General features: G+C 39.0%; 1 protein-coding gene across 1 annotated transcript in view; it reads right to left on the reverse strand.

Annotated features, from left to right (window-relative positions):
• pitpnm3 (PITPNM family member 3) overlaps window positions 1-17,955 on the reverse strand; it is a 94,663-nt gene that overhangs the window by 35,014 nt on the left and 41,694 nt on the right. Inside the window, exons 7-8 of the mRNA XM_062419869.1 lie at window positions 3,305-3,375; window positions 2,918-3,138 (exon numbers count right to left, since the gene is read on the reverse strand). Coding sequence (XP_062275853.1) covers window positions 2,918-3,138; window positions 3,305-3,375 — 292 coding nt within the window. The remainder of the gene's footprint in view (window positions 1-2,917; window positions 3,139-3,304; window positions 3,376-17,955) is intronic.

The raw sequence follows: 17,955 nt of genomic DNA on the forward strand, positions 1-17,955 counted from the left end.
CTCCTCTATCTCAGAAAAATCTTCCAGCCAAAGACACCACTACTTTAGAGACATGATTGGAGGAAGGAATAAGACATGTGAGTTTTAATGGAGCTAATAATGTATAATTTATCATAAAAGACTCATCCACTGACTGCTGCTCATCACTGAGGTGCAACTATGACATCCACTTTTAACTTCTGCTCAGAAACTGATCAATGAAACCTGACAACAAAACCCAGCTCAAGGCTGGACAAGGCAGGACAGATAATACATGAGATGTAACTAAAGCATATATTTCTTGTATTTAACTCAAAGATAAATAAAATTAACAACAACCAAACCGAAACAGGGGGGAAGCCAGAGAACAGAGGGCAAGTGATTGTCCACGTGACCTAATCTCCCTGATGACCCAACTCCGCCCTTCTGGCTCCTGCAGTTTGACCGGAGAGGGTTGACACGGTGACTAATAAACACATGATTGCACTCATTCTTTACAGAGACCCCCAGATCAGTGGAAACTGTTTAATACGATTTAGATGTTCATTTTAATCCTTTGTCTACTAAGGAGCTGCCTGCAGGACTTAACGTTGGGATTAACAATTTAAAAACAACAGCACTTAGAAAGGTTAGCAGTTAAATATTCCACACGGCCACATGCTTGCAAAGGCTGAGAAATGTCATCAGCATACTCATTAACATTGCATTGCCTGTTCAGGGGTCTTTGGTCAATATATTTTCTCAATTAACCTTCACCACCGGGCATTTTTGCCTCAATGCTAATTCCTGCAGACATTACTTCAAACTGGTTACATTCTTCAAATGTCTCCTTCAACAGCCCATTCATTGCTGCGTTATAGTAATTATGGCTGTCTGTCAAACTAGTGAGAATGCCAGTTGAATAAAAAATAGAAAAGGGAAGCAGGATATCGATATTAGTTACAATGTGAAAAATAATATCCTAAAAATGGTTTTATAGACGCATGATGGCACCTGAATAGCAGGTTCAGTGAAACTGTAATCAATCCCCTAATTTACAAACATCCAACTATGCATCTTGATTTGATCAAATAGTTATTTGAAATTTTAAAAAAGCAAAATTTAAATGCAACCAAAAACCATTGTCAAGTGGTTCCAATCTGATCACTCGAAACAGGCCTTTTTCACAGCAGATTGTCACTTGTCATAGTAAGAAAAGAAAAGGTGTTACTAATCACATTAACATTGTCTTACTTGTATTCAAGTGTCACAGTACATCATGACCCAGCATGTACAATACCAGGACCCTGAAACAGAGCAACTAAATAGAGTCATTATTAGTGTCGCTTTTACTATTTTCAACACCACTTCTCCTTGCCTGCTTCTCCTATTGTGACATGTCAAAATAACATGTCATAACATCATGATATAATCGCATATCTACAAGATTTTAAACCTGCAGTGCAGAACCACCAGGTCATTTCTGTATTCCACAGTTTACTGGTGTATTTAATCTGTTCAGTTCAGGTTTGACATTCGTGTGCTGGCCAGATGAATGCAAGAATGCAGACTTCCACTGGCCAAGCCGGTTAACTTCCAGTTGGCTCTCTGCTAACTTTAAGGGGGATTCTATAATTTATTCATGCTGCTCAATCTAAGTCTAATGGTTTAGTGAGTATTTAATCAGAGTCTATGACATAACAATATGTGGACAATGTTTTCGTAATAACTCTCACTGCAAGCAGGAGGAGAAATAAGTCCCGCAACCCAGCTTTAGCACTGAAAGTAAAGAAAATGATGTCAAACTGGACAAAACACACTGGTATAAACCCTGCGTTAAAAATAACATAAATAGTCAAGACAAGCTAAATTATTCAGAATAAGAACAAAGGAGAAGGCGTTCCACATTCACGCAAGTCGAAGGAAGTTGCTGCTACTCTGTTCCACTGAACACAGTCAGTCCAGAGAACAGCAACAATAGCAGCCTTTCACTGACAAGTATTGGTGACTCCTTTCAAGGAGAAAAGTTAAGGTCTGCCAAAAATGTGTTGCTACGTGCCTTTTTTGGAAAAAGGTCACTGAGGGGGTCTTAAAAGTCTCCAAATCTAGTGAGAAAGTCATGAAGTTGGCAACACTGTTCGCCTCAAACTAGGTAAGTGGTATCAGCTGTTGCATTCACAGTTCACAGTCACTGGCCCATTCTTCGGCTGACTGTCAAAATCCAATCATATAAATATACATTATAATCTAACAACTTTCACTATTATTCTTCTGATTCACTCCTGCTAATGCCAGAGCTTCCTCCGCTGTGCCGACCTCTTCCTTATGTATTACATTTTTTAATGTTCATGTGTAATTATGTAGGACTAAATCTCCAACAAAATGCTCAGATTCTTTGAAAGCTCCCTCACAGAAGCAGAGGCTTTTTCTACCAAACCTGCCATAAATGTATAAATGCATACATCCCCTCAAGCTACTTATAAAATCTGTACTCCTCCCAAGTGTAAGTACATCAGTATGTAGAAACAGCCAGTTACCAGGTCTTAGAGCTGACAATGGCAGTTGAAGTGACACTGAAATTGAACTGACATTAGCCGCCTTTCTGTCTCATAAGAGCAAGACACAGAATGTCAGGACAGCAACTTCAACATTTGTCGTGTTGAGGATGTACTGCATCGTGAGTGCCATGATGTCTCACTCATAGTCCCTTTATGCATTTTTATGTTTTTGTTTTAATCAAAGGACATTAGCCTTAAATAAAAGCTGCAATCTGCATCTGCAATTATAATAGTTCTCCACTCATTTAGTTGTTTTCATTAATTCATCACCTTTCTGTATGTGGCTAAATATAAACAAAACTGTATTACGTCACAACTGGATTTAATCCAAATATGACACACTTGAAATGACAAGTGTAAATGAGGCTAATGAGACACTCTGTCCTGGCAAAGTCACTCACTTGGACACCAGAGAGAAGGCTTCAGCACAAACTGCTGGACATGGCACCAGCTTGATCATCACGTGTTCAGCGGCAGTCTGGAAATGTGCCCGTGTCACCTTCTCCAGCACTGACGCCAGGGTGGCCACATCGCCAGCCTTTGTGCTGGGGTCTCCACCTGCTGTGTCCAAGATGTTTCCCCCGTGCACCACAAGCAGCAGCACATGGGCTTTACATTTCCTCTACAAAAGGATTCGGGTAGAAATGAAAAAGAGACATTTATAAGGAGAAACTCAAAGAGAGGAGTAGAATAAAGGCAGCATTTTGTGAAAGCAAATCAGGTACTTCTAGAGTACGTGTTCTTGGCTTCTGGCTAATATACTGACAGACTCTTCATAATGATCCTACCTCTATGTCTTCAAGTCCTTCGATGCTGCTCTGAGGAGCACAGTGTGGACCTCCCAGCTGGTAGAAACCCCCTGCATAAAGTGAAGAAATAGGCAGGAAGAAAAGAGAGAAGAATAAAAACAGAAAAAAGAGGAAAGAAAAGGGTCACTGCAGGAGCCACTTCACCTAGATGCACCAATAACAGAAGCATAAATGGATATTGATCTCTGAATATGGTCAATATTACTAATGCCTCTTCATCTCTCTTCATTCCTACTCCAAACTGGGTGATGGGTCTATGTACCCTTAGGCTCAAATGGCATAACCATAAGATTCCGAAGTCAATACTGACAGTAAACAGCAGGAGCATGGTCGTTTCTCTGCTGCAGCATCCTAAGTAAAGCCATCACATGTAATTGGATTTCGGCTTCTGTGATGCAGAAAAAAACAATGCATTTCTTCATGGAAACAAAAGATGAAGGGATGGACACTTTTTCTAAAATATCAACCCTGATGACTGGAAGCATTTCTGCCTCTCTACATGCAGTGCAGCATATCATGGGAACCTGGCCAAACTCATTACCCTCTCCGGAAGCCTCTGCACGCTGTGTCATCTTATTCCCGAGCTTGTCCGTCTCTCTCTCTCTCTCTCTCTCTCTCTCCCTCCCTCTCCTTTCTCTCTTTCTATTTTCTCCCCCCAGGCTCAAGGCATGGCTCTATGCTTTGCTCACTCGTTGTTTATTTGGCCTCCTCGTCTGGGACTGACTGTCATGGGAGGCTCTCACAGACTCACGCACTGTCAGCTCCCTTCTACTGCATTCCCAGACCACTGCCTGCCTGTCTTCCTACTTGTCTAGGACAGCTCAGCACTCACAAGGGACTCAGCACACTGCACTATTTTTGTCACAAAGTAACAGGAAATCAATAGAGGTTTTCCTTAGTTTTTTTTCTAAAAAATGGAGGTAGGCAGAAAGTTAGTCCGAAAACCTTGTAAAGTATTTCAGTGTGTTAACATCGCTTGATAGGGAAAACACTGTGGGATTTGACAGTGAGCAGAAAGATTTCATGTCACACCGCGTTTGATGAGAAAGTGGTTGTACTCTGCAGAGTCAATATAGTATTTTTGAAACCCAATTTTTTCTTTGGAAGCAACTGATAGACATATTTATTTGATATTGGTTGCTGTCATACAAATTCATGGTATCAAAGGCAGAAGTCTAAAGTCACGAGTCATTGGGGTTTAAGCAGTACTTCATGCCAGATTTATACAAATATGACAATAAATTAAGTTTCACCAGACTATACTGCTATAACATTAGTATAATATCTATATTTAAGCCATCAAGTGATACTTAACATTTGCATGACATTAATATAAGTTGGCAGAAGACACTTGGTTGAGACCAATCTTCAAGAAATTTGCTATTTTCACACTAACAAAAGCCAAAAGTCTTCTCAACTGTAACCCAGACAAAATACAATTATTATAGGCAAATTAAAGCAGTACCTCGAAGCAGAAAGATGGGTTTCACTACAAGTTTCACAGACTACAATTCCTGTAGTGAAAAATGCTAAATCAAATGTAATCTGTAACTGACTGGGTCACTAGGACGCCCCACAAAACATGTTTTTGTTTTGTTTTTGAATCCACCTCTATAGGTAAAGCAAGGCAAGGCAGCTTTATTTACATAGCACATTTCATAGGCAAGTCAATGTGTTTTACATCAAAACAAAATTGCTGTACATCAAAACAAAATATTGAGCAGTAAAAATTGGAAACATTAAAACATACAATTTAAAAAAAGAAAACCGAATTATAATAAAAAGAAAAAAAGTACAGAAAAATAGAAAGAGAGAAAGAAAACAAAAAGCTATAGAGCAATGAGGCTTTGGGGGGATCACTCTAGCCCTCATGTTGTGTTCATTTCATGTTAAACAATTTTGTGTTCCCAGTCAAAAATGATCGTTCCATTAAGACTCATCATAAAAACTGTAATAATACATATATTATCACTATTTGTTGTGTTAGATCTTTTTATCAACTTCAGTTCTTGTGAATATTGCAAGTTTTGAACTTCTATTTATGGCCTGTATGCCTCACTGATCTGAGCGTATACATCTTGAATTTGAGTTCTAAAAAGTATCATTTCTGGATTATTTTGACTTTAAAAAAATAATCAGATGAAACATAGTATATTGTTTATCACAGACTACTTTGGGTCAAAGTTACCGAGGACATTTGTTTTGAAATAATTTTAAAATTGTATACAGTCACATAAAGTAACACCAGTCGTGTTCCCGGTCAAAAGTGACCGGGAACATTTTATTGTGTACAAAGGAAATTATCCCAAAACTACACTTGACAATTTCACAATATTCCAAGATCAATGTCTTAATACATTAAAGAACAACTAACAAGAACAATAACATTACAATATTCATCAGTCTATCAGATGTGTTTTTGCCTGATAACAGAAAACAACTGAAAACTGATAACAAAATCAGGCTTCTAAACTTGGTGGAGGGGGTTTACTCAAACTTCAATGGTGTTTTTTCTCATTAACATGTTGGACAATATGTGCAGGTTGTTGCATGTGCCTTGCAAACATATGCATTGCATTTATGGCACATGATGCTTGTTTTCACATCTTTTGGCACACACAGACTGCACCTCTTCCTTTTGTCACCTCTCTTGCAGCAAGTCCTCTGGCTTCCTCCGACCAGACTCTGCATCCCATAAATTGCTGGTAGATTTGTTTCTGGATCTGTACACACCAGCCAAAATCAAAACACCCATGTATGCTTTCATGTCTGTCTGGGCTACCTGCTTCCAATTGTTTTTGTAAATCTGTTTCCCCTCCAAGTTGGTCATGTTTACTACCATGGTTTCGATGGACTCAGTCAGGAACAGTTCAAAGCAGGATTTGATGTAATCAATCCGGGATATGGCATATTTTGTAAGTCCTGGGGTCATCCTGATGAGATTTTCAGCTGAAAGCCTACCTTGATTCTCAGGTGGGGATGAAGACCAGGATAAGTTCCCATTCTTTGACTATTTCTTGGTCTGGATTCTGTGTCGTCTTCATCTTCTGACACTTCCTCCTCTAATCCATCCTCACTGTCAGTTTCCTGGCCTCTCTCCTCCTTACCAGCATGGTGATCAAATATATAATCAAGAGCCTTACTTACGGTATATTGATCTGCCATGCTGCTGCCACACAATGAACTGTGAGCATGGCCTCAAAAAAGCATTATATAGGCTACCAAAGCTACGAGAAAAGTTCAATATTATTAAAACATTGTTGCAACTGTGAGAACTGCCAACAGGTGTCGTTCCCGCAGGAGAGAGACTCTACCGGGCAAAGGTTCCCGTAGTGGTTGCCAGGGAACCCAATGTGTGTGTGTGTGTGTGTGTGTGTGTGTGTGTGTGTGTGTGTGTGTGTGTGTGTGTGTGTGTGTGTGTGTGTGTGCGTGTGTGCGTGTGTTTACATCTGACAAATGAGGATGTACCTGAACCATGACCTGAGCACAGTTTTTTACACTAATTGTAGTCTCCCCCATTCATTTCTAATGAAACACCAAGAGTGTACAAGTTGAATAAAACACACAAAAATGTATGCAAATTAATACAATTTATTTTGTGTGTTTAAATCCTCTTTGTAGACAAAGTCATGGAATCTTAGGTCAGTCTGATCAAATTAACTACATTTTTCATAGATAAAACTTTGAAATCGGTCAGATTTGACCAGAACACAACACCCCTTGTGTTGTGTTCTGGTCAAATAGATGAGCAACTAATCATTTTTTTAAAAACAGCTGCAAAAATGGGTAGTGGCTTATATAATGCTCCCCATGTCTTAGTCCAAGTGGCGCCTTGCAAGTTTATAAGTTTCATCTTGGTAAGTACTCAGTTATCTGGTTAAGAGCTGCCAAAAAAGCTTGATAAGCTTCAATTAGTGCATAGAGGAGCACGATTCTGTTTGGTAGGAAAAAGAGCAAGTGCAGGCTGATTTTGTATGGCTGGGGTCAGTTAAGGGTCACATTATGCTACCCCAACCTAAAAGCAGTTCAACAGTTTCACAATCACAACAATCTCACAAATCTACAACAACAAAAAAGAAAGAAAAGGAACAGTTGAGATTATTCTTGAAAACAGGAATTCAAAATAAATAAGCGAAAGATAAATAAGATAAATGTTCAGTTCTGGTTTGCACCTGCACTCTATTTTCCTACTAGTGTAACCTTTCTGTGATCCTCAGCCTCCCTGCACTCGACAGAGACAGCTGACACACAGATGCTCCCTCTTTAAGTGCTTTTTCAAATAAACCTCATGCTTTTAGGACCTCTATTTGTCCACCATAATATAATTGTATTATAATTTCTTCAAAGACAGGCTTTCTTTCTCTCTCTATTTTTTTTAAAAGTCGGATTTTCAAGTGAAATAAGATTATTATTGTTATTCTGCTATACCAGTAATCCCATTAAAATTGTTCTATGCCATGTAAAGTTTTGATGTAGTTTTATTGTGGGGTATTTACATACTGTTGGTTGTATGTAATGTAAGTGCAAACATATTCTTTGAATATGGATCCCAAGAAGAGTGGTAGCTTTATCCATAAAGAAATTCTGTGAAACAAGTACAAAATAAAGTATAGATAAGACAACAATAAAGTATTCAAATACAGCCCATACAATAACATGGCCTCTCACACATACAGTAGCATGGTACTAGAAAATACACCGGCTGCCAATCTGAAACAAACAGCTGCATTCAGCAGATTGCAGGAAAGACGGTGAGAGGAAATAGCAGAGCTTCACTCACCTCATCATTTGTCAGAGCAGCACACATACTGGGATGCTTCTGAAATCAACGATAAGTATGACATTTATCTGGTATTGGAGCAAACTAACAAAATCATCTTTCTGCTGGTGCGGCACAGTGGTATAAACTGTCTTCTTGTGGTTATGGAGCCAATTTTTTTCCCCCTGCAGCAGATTTGTGCTGCTGCAGGGATATCCTAAGAATCCATCTGCTTTTCTGATTTCATTTCTTGCGCTTCCTCTCAGAAGCCTGAGTCCTGCCAGTCAATATGTGCTTTATGATGCTTAGTGGTATTTAGCAGATCTCTCCCTGTCCTCATTCTATCTCAATAAATGACTTAACCTAAAAAGCACCCTGTGGAAAGTTGACAGTGCCATAGTTAAGAAGAACCATGGCAATTTCCAGTGGCTTAAAGCCCAGTCCGGCACACTCAGTGCATCTGTTATCACACTGCAGTCTAAGATATTTCTTAACATTTCGAAAAGAGGAGAGAAAGAGAAAATTGAGCCCAGAGAGGAAGAGGATTGCAAAAATGAAAGAACTCTACAAAGAGTGCAACCAGAGCTGATCAATGAAGCATGAAATATTGAACTATTGATTCGTGCTTCGATCCCTCTTAGGTGTCAATCTGTCTATGTAACTATGATTTGAAACTAATTTTCCCATAAAACTCAATAAAAGATTTTCTAGCCGTTTTGTATCTTTTCTTTCTCTCCATCGTTGTTGTTTGTCTCTGCCTGCCTCTCTGCCTGCCTCTCTTTCAACACGCAGACTTTCTCTACTGCCTGTATAACCATCACTCATTTATCACCTTTGATTAAACAGGTGGGCAAAAGACGAGTTTGGCAGGATGAAAGTGAGAGGTAAAAGACTGCATTCATCAACAGGAAGATTGGCTTCCACACTACAGATTTATATCTTCCCAGGGAGGATAAAAATTGAAAAAGTTTCCTGCCTGCTGGAGTGTGAACCAACTCATTAGAGAGCTGCAGTATCAGAATGAATTATCTGTGTTCCTGTGTAGGTGTGCACAGAAAACAGAAGCGCTGGCTTCTTTTGTAAATTATTTTAGCCTCTAAATCCAAGCAGAGCAGGTTTAGCTTAATTCAACAAGACGTTCTACAGTTTGAAGCAACATAAGAAGAAATTTACAATGCAGAACAAAGCCCTTGATAATATTTGTGGGAGATCAACAACTGTGTTATATGGAAATCATTAATTATAAACATGCTGCAACAGGCTTGTAGTATTATCACAAAAAGTGTCATTATGGCAACAACCAGCCACAGCAATAATGTGTATCACCTCTTGCCCTCTCTGCCATTCAATCAAAGCCAAACATAGCTTGACTTAGCTATTTTAGCTGTGACATCATCATTAAGTTTCACTCAAATTTACTGACTTTTTATTTATTTTATTTTTTTACATCACTTAGAAGCAGTGCAAGAAGCTGCATGTACATGACATCTTTTTGCCATTTGTTGCTGGGCAGGTAATGTACAATTGATTTATCATAGCTTTGTCACTGAAAACAGTTGCAGTCTGCTGGAGAAGCGAGAGTGAATCACAACAATGAGATGAAACAGTCTATATATCTACATAGACCTGAGTGGAATTGTCAGGTGATAATTATGTGTGGGTTTGTTTGTACTTGTAACCCCTTTCACATTGGTCATGGCCATTCCATCCAATGTTAAAATAAAAACATTATTGCAGCTTTAAGCCTTACATATTTTCATTTTCTCTTATTAAGCTGTCAATATTTTTGATAACCTGGTAGTTGGAATGGTCAAAGTGCACGTTTCATATACTGTATTATAAAGTGTTTATTTACTCCAAAACAACTGAAAGATTTCTTCCATAGAGTACTGGCAGGGTGAATGACAAATCACATTGTTGCCTAATCTCTAGTTCTGAGTTTCAAGTTTATTTCATTTATCCAGCACTTTAAAAAGCAAACAGGTTTTGCCCAAAGTGCTTCACACAGACACACATCTGTATACACATACACCAAAAAGACATATGTGCGCAGATGCTGTGAAAATGAAGCAAGATTAAAATAGAAACTAGTTTAAAAACAACTTAGAACCCAAGAAATCAGAAAAAAATGTAAACATGTTAAAGACAATTAAAAGCCAGAGAATAAAAGTGGGTCTTAAAGTGAATCTTAAAAACATCAATAGACTCATCCTGTCTAATGGCCTCTGGCAGGCTATTCCAGAGCCGAGGAGTCACTACAGAAAAAGCCTGTACCGCTGCCTTTTTTTGCCACTAATGGGCCGGAGCCAACATGCCATTGTGGGAGGATCTGAGGGGTCTGGTGTAGCTGTAAGTGCTAAAAAATTTCAGAGATATATTTAGGGGTGAGACCATAGAGTGATAGACAATTATCACATCCCACCGCCCATGTATCACTTCCTGCTTCTGCAGGGTATGATTGCACCTGTGTTTGGCATTGCCGTTGCCTGAATATCCTGGTGTATCCCGACCGCGAGGCTCTCCTGTTCATCAGAGTGTCTGTGATGGAACATGGTGCTTTCACTTCATGGATTAAGTTCTTGCAAACATGGCAGAAAGGGAGGGAGAAGGGCAAAGGTCCAAATGATAGCTAAGACAGCTCGGAAGAATGAATTCCCCATAGAATGAATTCGCCCATAGAATGAAGTCTATGGAATGAATTCCCTTTATCTATGGCTAGGAATGCTAGACTCTCCTTTCTCTGACCTGTGTTCCTCTCCCCGGGAGATGATTGCCTCCCCCCCGGTGAGTGAAATCTTCCTGCGCAGTGGAGAGTGTCCCTGTCATCTGCGCACTCTGCCCTAAGGTGTGACCTGGGATTCCCCTGTTGACAGCTGGGTGGCTACACCTCTCAGAATGGCACTGTAAATGCTCACTCCATAGCAAACAAGTCGTTTGTACTAAATGATATCGTCGTTTCTAAGAAGACCACTCTGTACGTCGCTTGGTGAGATTTTCTGTTCCTGACTGAAACCTGGCAGAGGAATAAGGAACTTAGCCCTCTCATTGAGCTCGGCCCGAAGGATAATACTTTTATCAGCTCACCCAGACTTTCTGGCTGCTGTGGAGGACTTGCTGCAGTGTTCAGGAGACACTTTTGTATGTTGCTTGATGCACTCTTGGTTACTCTTCTTTTAAACTTCACCATTTACCATTTCAAATGATTAAATCTGGGTGTAATAATCCTCCACCTGGTTAGAACAGATCGTTTTTAACTGAATTGACTGACTTTTTTGAACTGACAGTCTTGCCTCTAGATTTATGAATGTCACAGAGTCTTTTAGTCTCACTTAACATGTATCTGGCCCTACATACAACAGAGGGCATACTGTAGAACTTGTTTTTACTCTTAGGTCTTTATTTTCTGAGAATACTTTTATCACTGTATTTAATTCAATTTGTCATTTAATCTAGATTCCTTACCTTGAAACCAGATCATTAGCTCTCACATTTTTAACCACCTTTCTTTTTTCTTTTTTCCAGCTGAGAAACATTGCAAAGCTCAGGCCCATTTTGTCTACAGCAGAGTTGGAAATGTTAATTTGTGCTTTTATATCGTCCCGTCTTGGCAATTGTAACTCCCTTTTCACCTTACTCAGAAAAACATCCCTGGATCGTTCACAAGTGGTTCAAAATGCTGCTGCTAAACTCCTGACTAGGCTCTCAAAAAGGTCTCATGTGACACTTATTATGATTGCTCTTCACTGGCTGCTCATCAAATTCAGAATCCAATTCAAAGTTGTGATGACCTTTAAAGCTCTGCCTTTAGTCAGGCTCCTGCCTACATAAGATATCTACTGCAGCCCTACGTCACCAGCAGGTCTCTGATCAGGGTTTGCTAGTTGTCCTTAGAGCAGGGCTTAAAATGAAAGTAGACTTTGCTTTTGAGGGTGTGGCTCCTAAACTCTTAAACACCTTTAAAAAGCAGCTCAAGACTCATTTGTTCTGACTTGACTATGTGTAATTTTCCTTTTTTCTATTTATTCTGTTTTATGTCTCTATGTATGTTTTTGCTTTACTACCTCTATGAAGCACTTTGTGATACCTCTACTCTTGAAAGTTGCTGCATAAATAAAGCTGCTTACTTGTTTACTTACTCACAATTAGAAGGATTTTGAAGTTTATCGTCAAAATTAATAGGGAGCCAGTGTAAGGATGCAAGGATAGAGGTGATATGGTGTGATATCTGAACTTCTGCAACAGATTTTAACTATGTTAAGCATTTTGGGATAATTGTACCACAAAATGTTTGTATCTGCACACCCTAAACAAAATTATCCACCAAATTTACTGTGTTTATGGAAATAAATATAATTAGAGGTTACGGTGCTCATTTGGATGAAGGCTGTCTCCTGACTTGGCCAACAGCCCCCTCTGACCTCTGGCACGGTGCAGGCATGCTAACATGCTCAGCCATCTGTTCACTGCTGTTGGCATCAGGGTCTATCGTGTTGTCCTACTGTGAAAAGACCCCAGGAGACGCCACCAGCTCCACCACGACAAACCTGCTGAACACACGCACACACACCATAAGGCAATGCAGCACATTAACCGGCTCAAAAACATGTATACATTCAGACACACGCACACACAGTCTGTCTCTAACAATCCCAGCTGCTCCCTGTCTATATGCAGCAGCATGCTGTACTGCAACAAACACTCCCACACATACAAAAACACACACACAGCAGCAGTGACGTAGCACAGGCTTGTTCAGAGTGTGTAAGGGATGTAATAGTCCATATCAATCTAATTCTAAAAGAAACACTCCATCAGGAAATAATGACATGTTGCAAACTGATATGAAGTAATGGCAAATATACCCCAATATGTCTGAAATATCATGTAAATACTTAACAACAACAACAACAACAACAACAACAACAGAAAAGGCTGAATAGAAACTTTTTGTTTTATGTAATCATGCCTGATATCCTAACATCAGTCTATATAATTGTTTGATTATGTCACAAAAGTGTAATTTTGATACAAAACACTCAAAACATAAAAAAAATTGTTTCTGTTTTGTATCAAAATCCTTCTCCTTTTTTTCTTCTTTCATTCTGTAAATTGTTAAAATGTTGTTGATGACTCATATTGAATTCAAGGGCACAAACATACATTTATCAAATCAAATGTGATTTGGGGAGAACAGTTACCATCCATCACATTAATCCACATGTACAGCTAGTAGAGCTATATCATGAGTTTTGGATACAAAACAATAATAAAGATTTTGTTTGTTTTCAAAGAATGTGTCTCAGGTCTAATTTATGAATTTTACCCCTCGCCCTCCGCCTTCAGCTATAACTACTAACAATGCTGGTCAGGGAGGTTGTGTGGGTGGAGGCCAACAGCCTTCTACAGCTCCATATCTCGCTACAGCTGTGACTCACTCCATATTCACAAACACACAAAGACTTTGAACAATCCAATCATCCAATTAAATCAGTAGATGTAAGCAGAAAAAGTATTGCATAGGCAGATATGTAATGTTTTGGTATCTGTCTTGAAAGAGAAAAACTAAACATCAACTTGGGTCAAATTTATTTATATATGCCAAAATCACAAATGTGTCTCAGAGGGCTTCACAGTCTGTCAAACATACAACCATCGGATCCTGGATACTCCCTTCATTCATATAAGTAAAACCATGCAAAAAAGACCATTAATGAGAAAAAACCGAGGAAAACTCGAGAGCACCAACATCCAATAGGAGCTATATATACAAATCAGACAAAAAAAACTTGCAGGGCAATATGAATAAAAAGAATTGCAGTAAAATACGAACCAAATAGTTAAATATAAAGTGTTATGACATGAACAGTTTACGTGGTATTGACTCATACCACTACAGCAGCGACACGCCGCTTCTGCAGCACATAAACAACGCTCGATCAACATTTGTCATGGGTCATAGAAAGTGTTAACCATCAGCAGAGGAAATCTATGTGGAGCTGAGAGGCGTGTCATACAGCGTGGGTTCATTCCTTTTCATCTCATACAGTGCCTCCTCCCTCCCCCCTTCCCCCTTTTCTCTTCCCTCTTGAGCTCCAGGCGGCGACAGTGTTGTTTGGGTGTGATTATCTGTTCCCAATGTGTGATCACACAGCATTTTTTTACCTCATATCCTGTCAGACAAAAACATGCACATATTACACACACACACACACACACACACACACACACACACACACACACACACACACACACACACACACACACACAGACACACACACACACACACACACACACACACACACACACAGGTAAACAAATAGTATGCACAGATACAAATAGACTGACGGACTTACAGACAAAGGCTGAAAGGCTGTAAAAGTATGACATGAGGCAGAATGATACCCCTGACATAAAAAGTTGAGCCTTCAAGGTTACTTGTTATCATCATCTCCCCTGCTTTTTTTGTTTGCCTTTTCAATACTATTCTGCAGAGAAACAACTTTTGTCCTTGCAGCTTTTTAAGTAGTTTTGTTTTGAAGAGAAAGAGAAAAACAAGGAGAAAAAAAAAAATAAATTTAATGGCAATTAAAGTGAGAACAAAATTGTGCCTCTGTGCGCATCATGTGTTAAAAATGACTTGGCCAGGGGGGAGGCGGTGGGTGGAATATATATGAGTTTCAGACGTTAAATTTATGTTTTCTGTCTTTTTCGCTCTGCATGTGTTTCTGAATAGAGCCAGAAGAAAGGGCTATGGAAAATCAGTCTCGCATTTAATATATTTCTCTCTGGGTCACTTTGTGTAGCGTTATATTCTCATATATCATGTTGCCTGAAAATTGCCTGTGTTGGGGTGCGGTTTGGCCGGACCTATCCCTTAGTCATCTTCAGCAAACTGTCTGCTTCCACTGACAGACCCATTTTAGCAAATGTTATTCCAGCTTGGCAGCGAAAGCCAAGAACGCAGCCGAGTCAGAGCCAGTAGTGTTTCTTCATCGTGGAGTCCATAATTTTCTAAAAAATTCAGTTATGTAAGACAGCTATTTCAGGTCCAACTTCATTATACAGCATCAGTCAGTGAATGAAGTGGGGAAAAAAAGATGGTGATAAAAAGAGTACAGCATAAATATACAGATAAGACTGTTTGCATAGTGAGCAGATGGGGAGCCTGAAAGACATTGGCACTGATGTTAGAAGATGAAGAAAAAGAGCATGGAGGAAAATAAGGGGCAGTTGTGCTCCAGGCGTTCCACTGTCACCAAGGTTTCCATCACTGTAAGTCGCATCCATTGGAAGGGAAAGTGTTTACAGTCACCAGCGGCTTGTGGGGTAATGAATGTTAGAAGATAGAGCGAGGGGAAATATAAGAACAAGATGAGGTGATGCGATGGGAAGGGAGTTAAGGTGGGGATAAGGCTGGGGAGAAATGAATGGGTACAGAAGCTGTGGAGAACAAAAGAGGAGATGAAGGATTAATCGAGAGCAGAGGAAGGGAGGTTATAAACCCGTAAAGGCTTTTTGAGGAACCGACAAAATAGATGGAGATCAAAGGGGAGGTGGATGTCACCGCTCAACTGCTACAGCTGAGAGTCGCTCAGCTGCACCTTGAAGGTTTTTTGATAACCAGAGATTTTAATTGCAGATAGCTTTCCCAGGGAAACCACTGTTCTGACCTGCACAACACCACAATCTGATCCACTCTTGTGTCACCTTTTATTATGAGCCACTCACAATAAATCAAGAGCAATGGGGTGACTAAACAAATGGGGAGCTGTACTGTAGCTCTTCATGACTCATTTAACAGTTTTCAAAGATGACCATTAAATATCACAGCGAGACTGCTGGACAATTTAGATACTTTTGTAGAAAACCTGATTTCTACTGGATCTTTAAAGGTCATAACTGACATGTTTGAGTTTAAAAAATGATTGCAATATAACAATCAGGACTTGATTTTAACATAACATAAAAGATACACATTTTTTAAATAATTCCTTTCCTTCGCTTGTGACCAAGATATGTGGAAAAAAATACAGTTTCATGGCTCTAAAGTGGCCAAACTGGTGTTACTATTCCTCAGTTACCTCAAACATATATTTTGGTATGTCTGTACTGTATTTTTTTGTTTCTAATCAGCAGAAAATAATTGATATTGGACAATTCTGCAAAATACCTTCAATGACAATATGTTTACATTATTTATTTCTGCAATATCTAAGCATGGCAACTATAGTCTGATTTAGGTTATAGGGACACATTGTGGATACCCTGGTGGATTGTGGTTTAAGAATATGGCCAGCAATAGTCAATTGTGTGTGCATCAAAGCTCTGATACTGTGTTCCTTTTGCTGTAGACCCTTTTTTTTTTTTTTTAGAAATGGCTTCAAAGAGTTTAAAAAGTGATCACATTTTCAGTCTCCAGAGAGCTGCTAAAATACAGAAAAGCAAACATTTAGTGCAGACAACCCCCACATCCTTACATTCTGCTTCTTCTTTAGAGACAAATCACTGCACTGTCTGATTTGTCTCTGAATGTTGGCATGTGTCCAATATTATATTCCCAGGGATGCAGGACTTTTGATAACACATACACATATTGATTTAGCTGTGACAAGCTAAAATCATCTCATACCGTCGATCAATCAGTTTTCTCACTTTGACTTCAGCCATTTTTGTTGCAGCAGCTTGAGTTGATGCTTTGAGATTTTTGTTGTTGCTATTTAATATTCCTGTGCCCACACTAGCATGAGTTTAAAAGAATAAACAATGCAGAACTTCAGTGAGCACACACAGATTTGTGTGCAGCACCATGTTGAAAAGTGTCTCTATTTCAGGTGAGTTGGACTTTGTTGAAAAAGAAACTTAAGGATGAGAGACAGACAGAGGGTGAGAGAGAAAGCAATAACCAATACTTACACAGTAATAATAGATTTTAGTTATCTCCCAAATTTCATCAGATCTTTTGCTGCTAATTTGGGTTATCTGTCAAATAATATTAAGCAGGTTGCTAAGAATCTAGGGTTATATTTGATGATTACATCTGTTTCGACAATCAGGTCAAAAAGGTTGTCAAATCTTGTTTCTTCCAGCTTAACTCTCTAGAATTAGGTCATTTTATCAGTTGCTGATTTACAAAAAGTTGTACATGCTTTTATCTGTTCTTAGCTTGATTATTATAACGCATTTTACTTGTGTATCAGCCAAGGCCCCTCCACAGTCTACAGCTGGTAAAAAATACTTCTGCTAGACTTTTTGGACTTACTGGAACAAAGAGACTTGATCACATTACCCCTGTGCTTGCCTCCCTACATTGGCTCCCTGTTAAATTTGTCATTGATTTAAAAATGATCACATTTAAAGCATTAAGCAGCCTTGCACCTAAGTACATCTCTGAATTATTGACCTGATGTGTGCCCTCTCGTCCGTTAAGATCTGCAGATAGAGCCCTTCTTGTTACTCCCAGGTCATGGTTGGTGATTAAGGCCATCATGCATTTCGTATTAGAGCTCAGCTCCCACACTATGGAACTCTCTGTCGGCTGAAATCAGTCACACTAATTTGCTAACTAGCTTCTTTTAAATCTCCTCTTAAAATGTTTTCTTTGTAAAAGCTTTTGCAAAATATCTGATATATGTTTTCATTTATGTGATCTTACTCAGTTTATGGTCTCTACTTTCATTTTACCTGTATTGACTAGTTTCATCTTTTATTTTTGTAAAGCACTTTGTAACATTTTTAAGAAAAGAGCTATATAAAGAAAATGTATAATATTATGTTATTATAAAGTAAAATTCTCAAAAGTGATCTCGGAGCTTCTCTGAGGCATGCTGAAACCAGAAGCTGAGCATTTTTTTTTATCTCAGAGGGGCTTGAG

Source organism: Scomber scombrus, chromosome 5, assembly GCF_963691925.1.
Source record: "Scomber scombrus chromosome 5, fScoSco1.1, whole genome shotgun sequence".
Classification (NCBI taxonomy): Eukaryota; Metazoa; Chordata; class Actinopteri; order Scombriformes; family Scombridae; genus Scomber; species Scomber scombrus.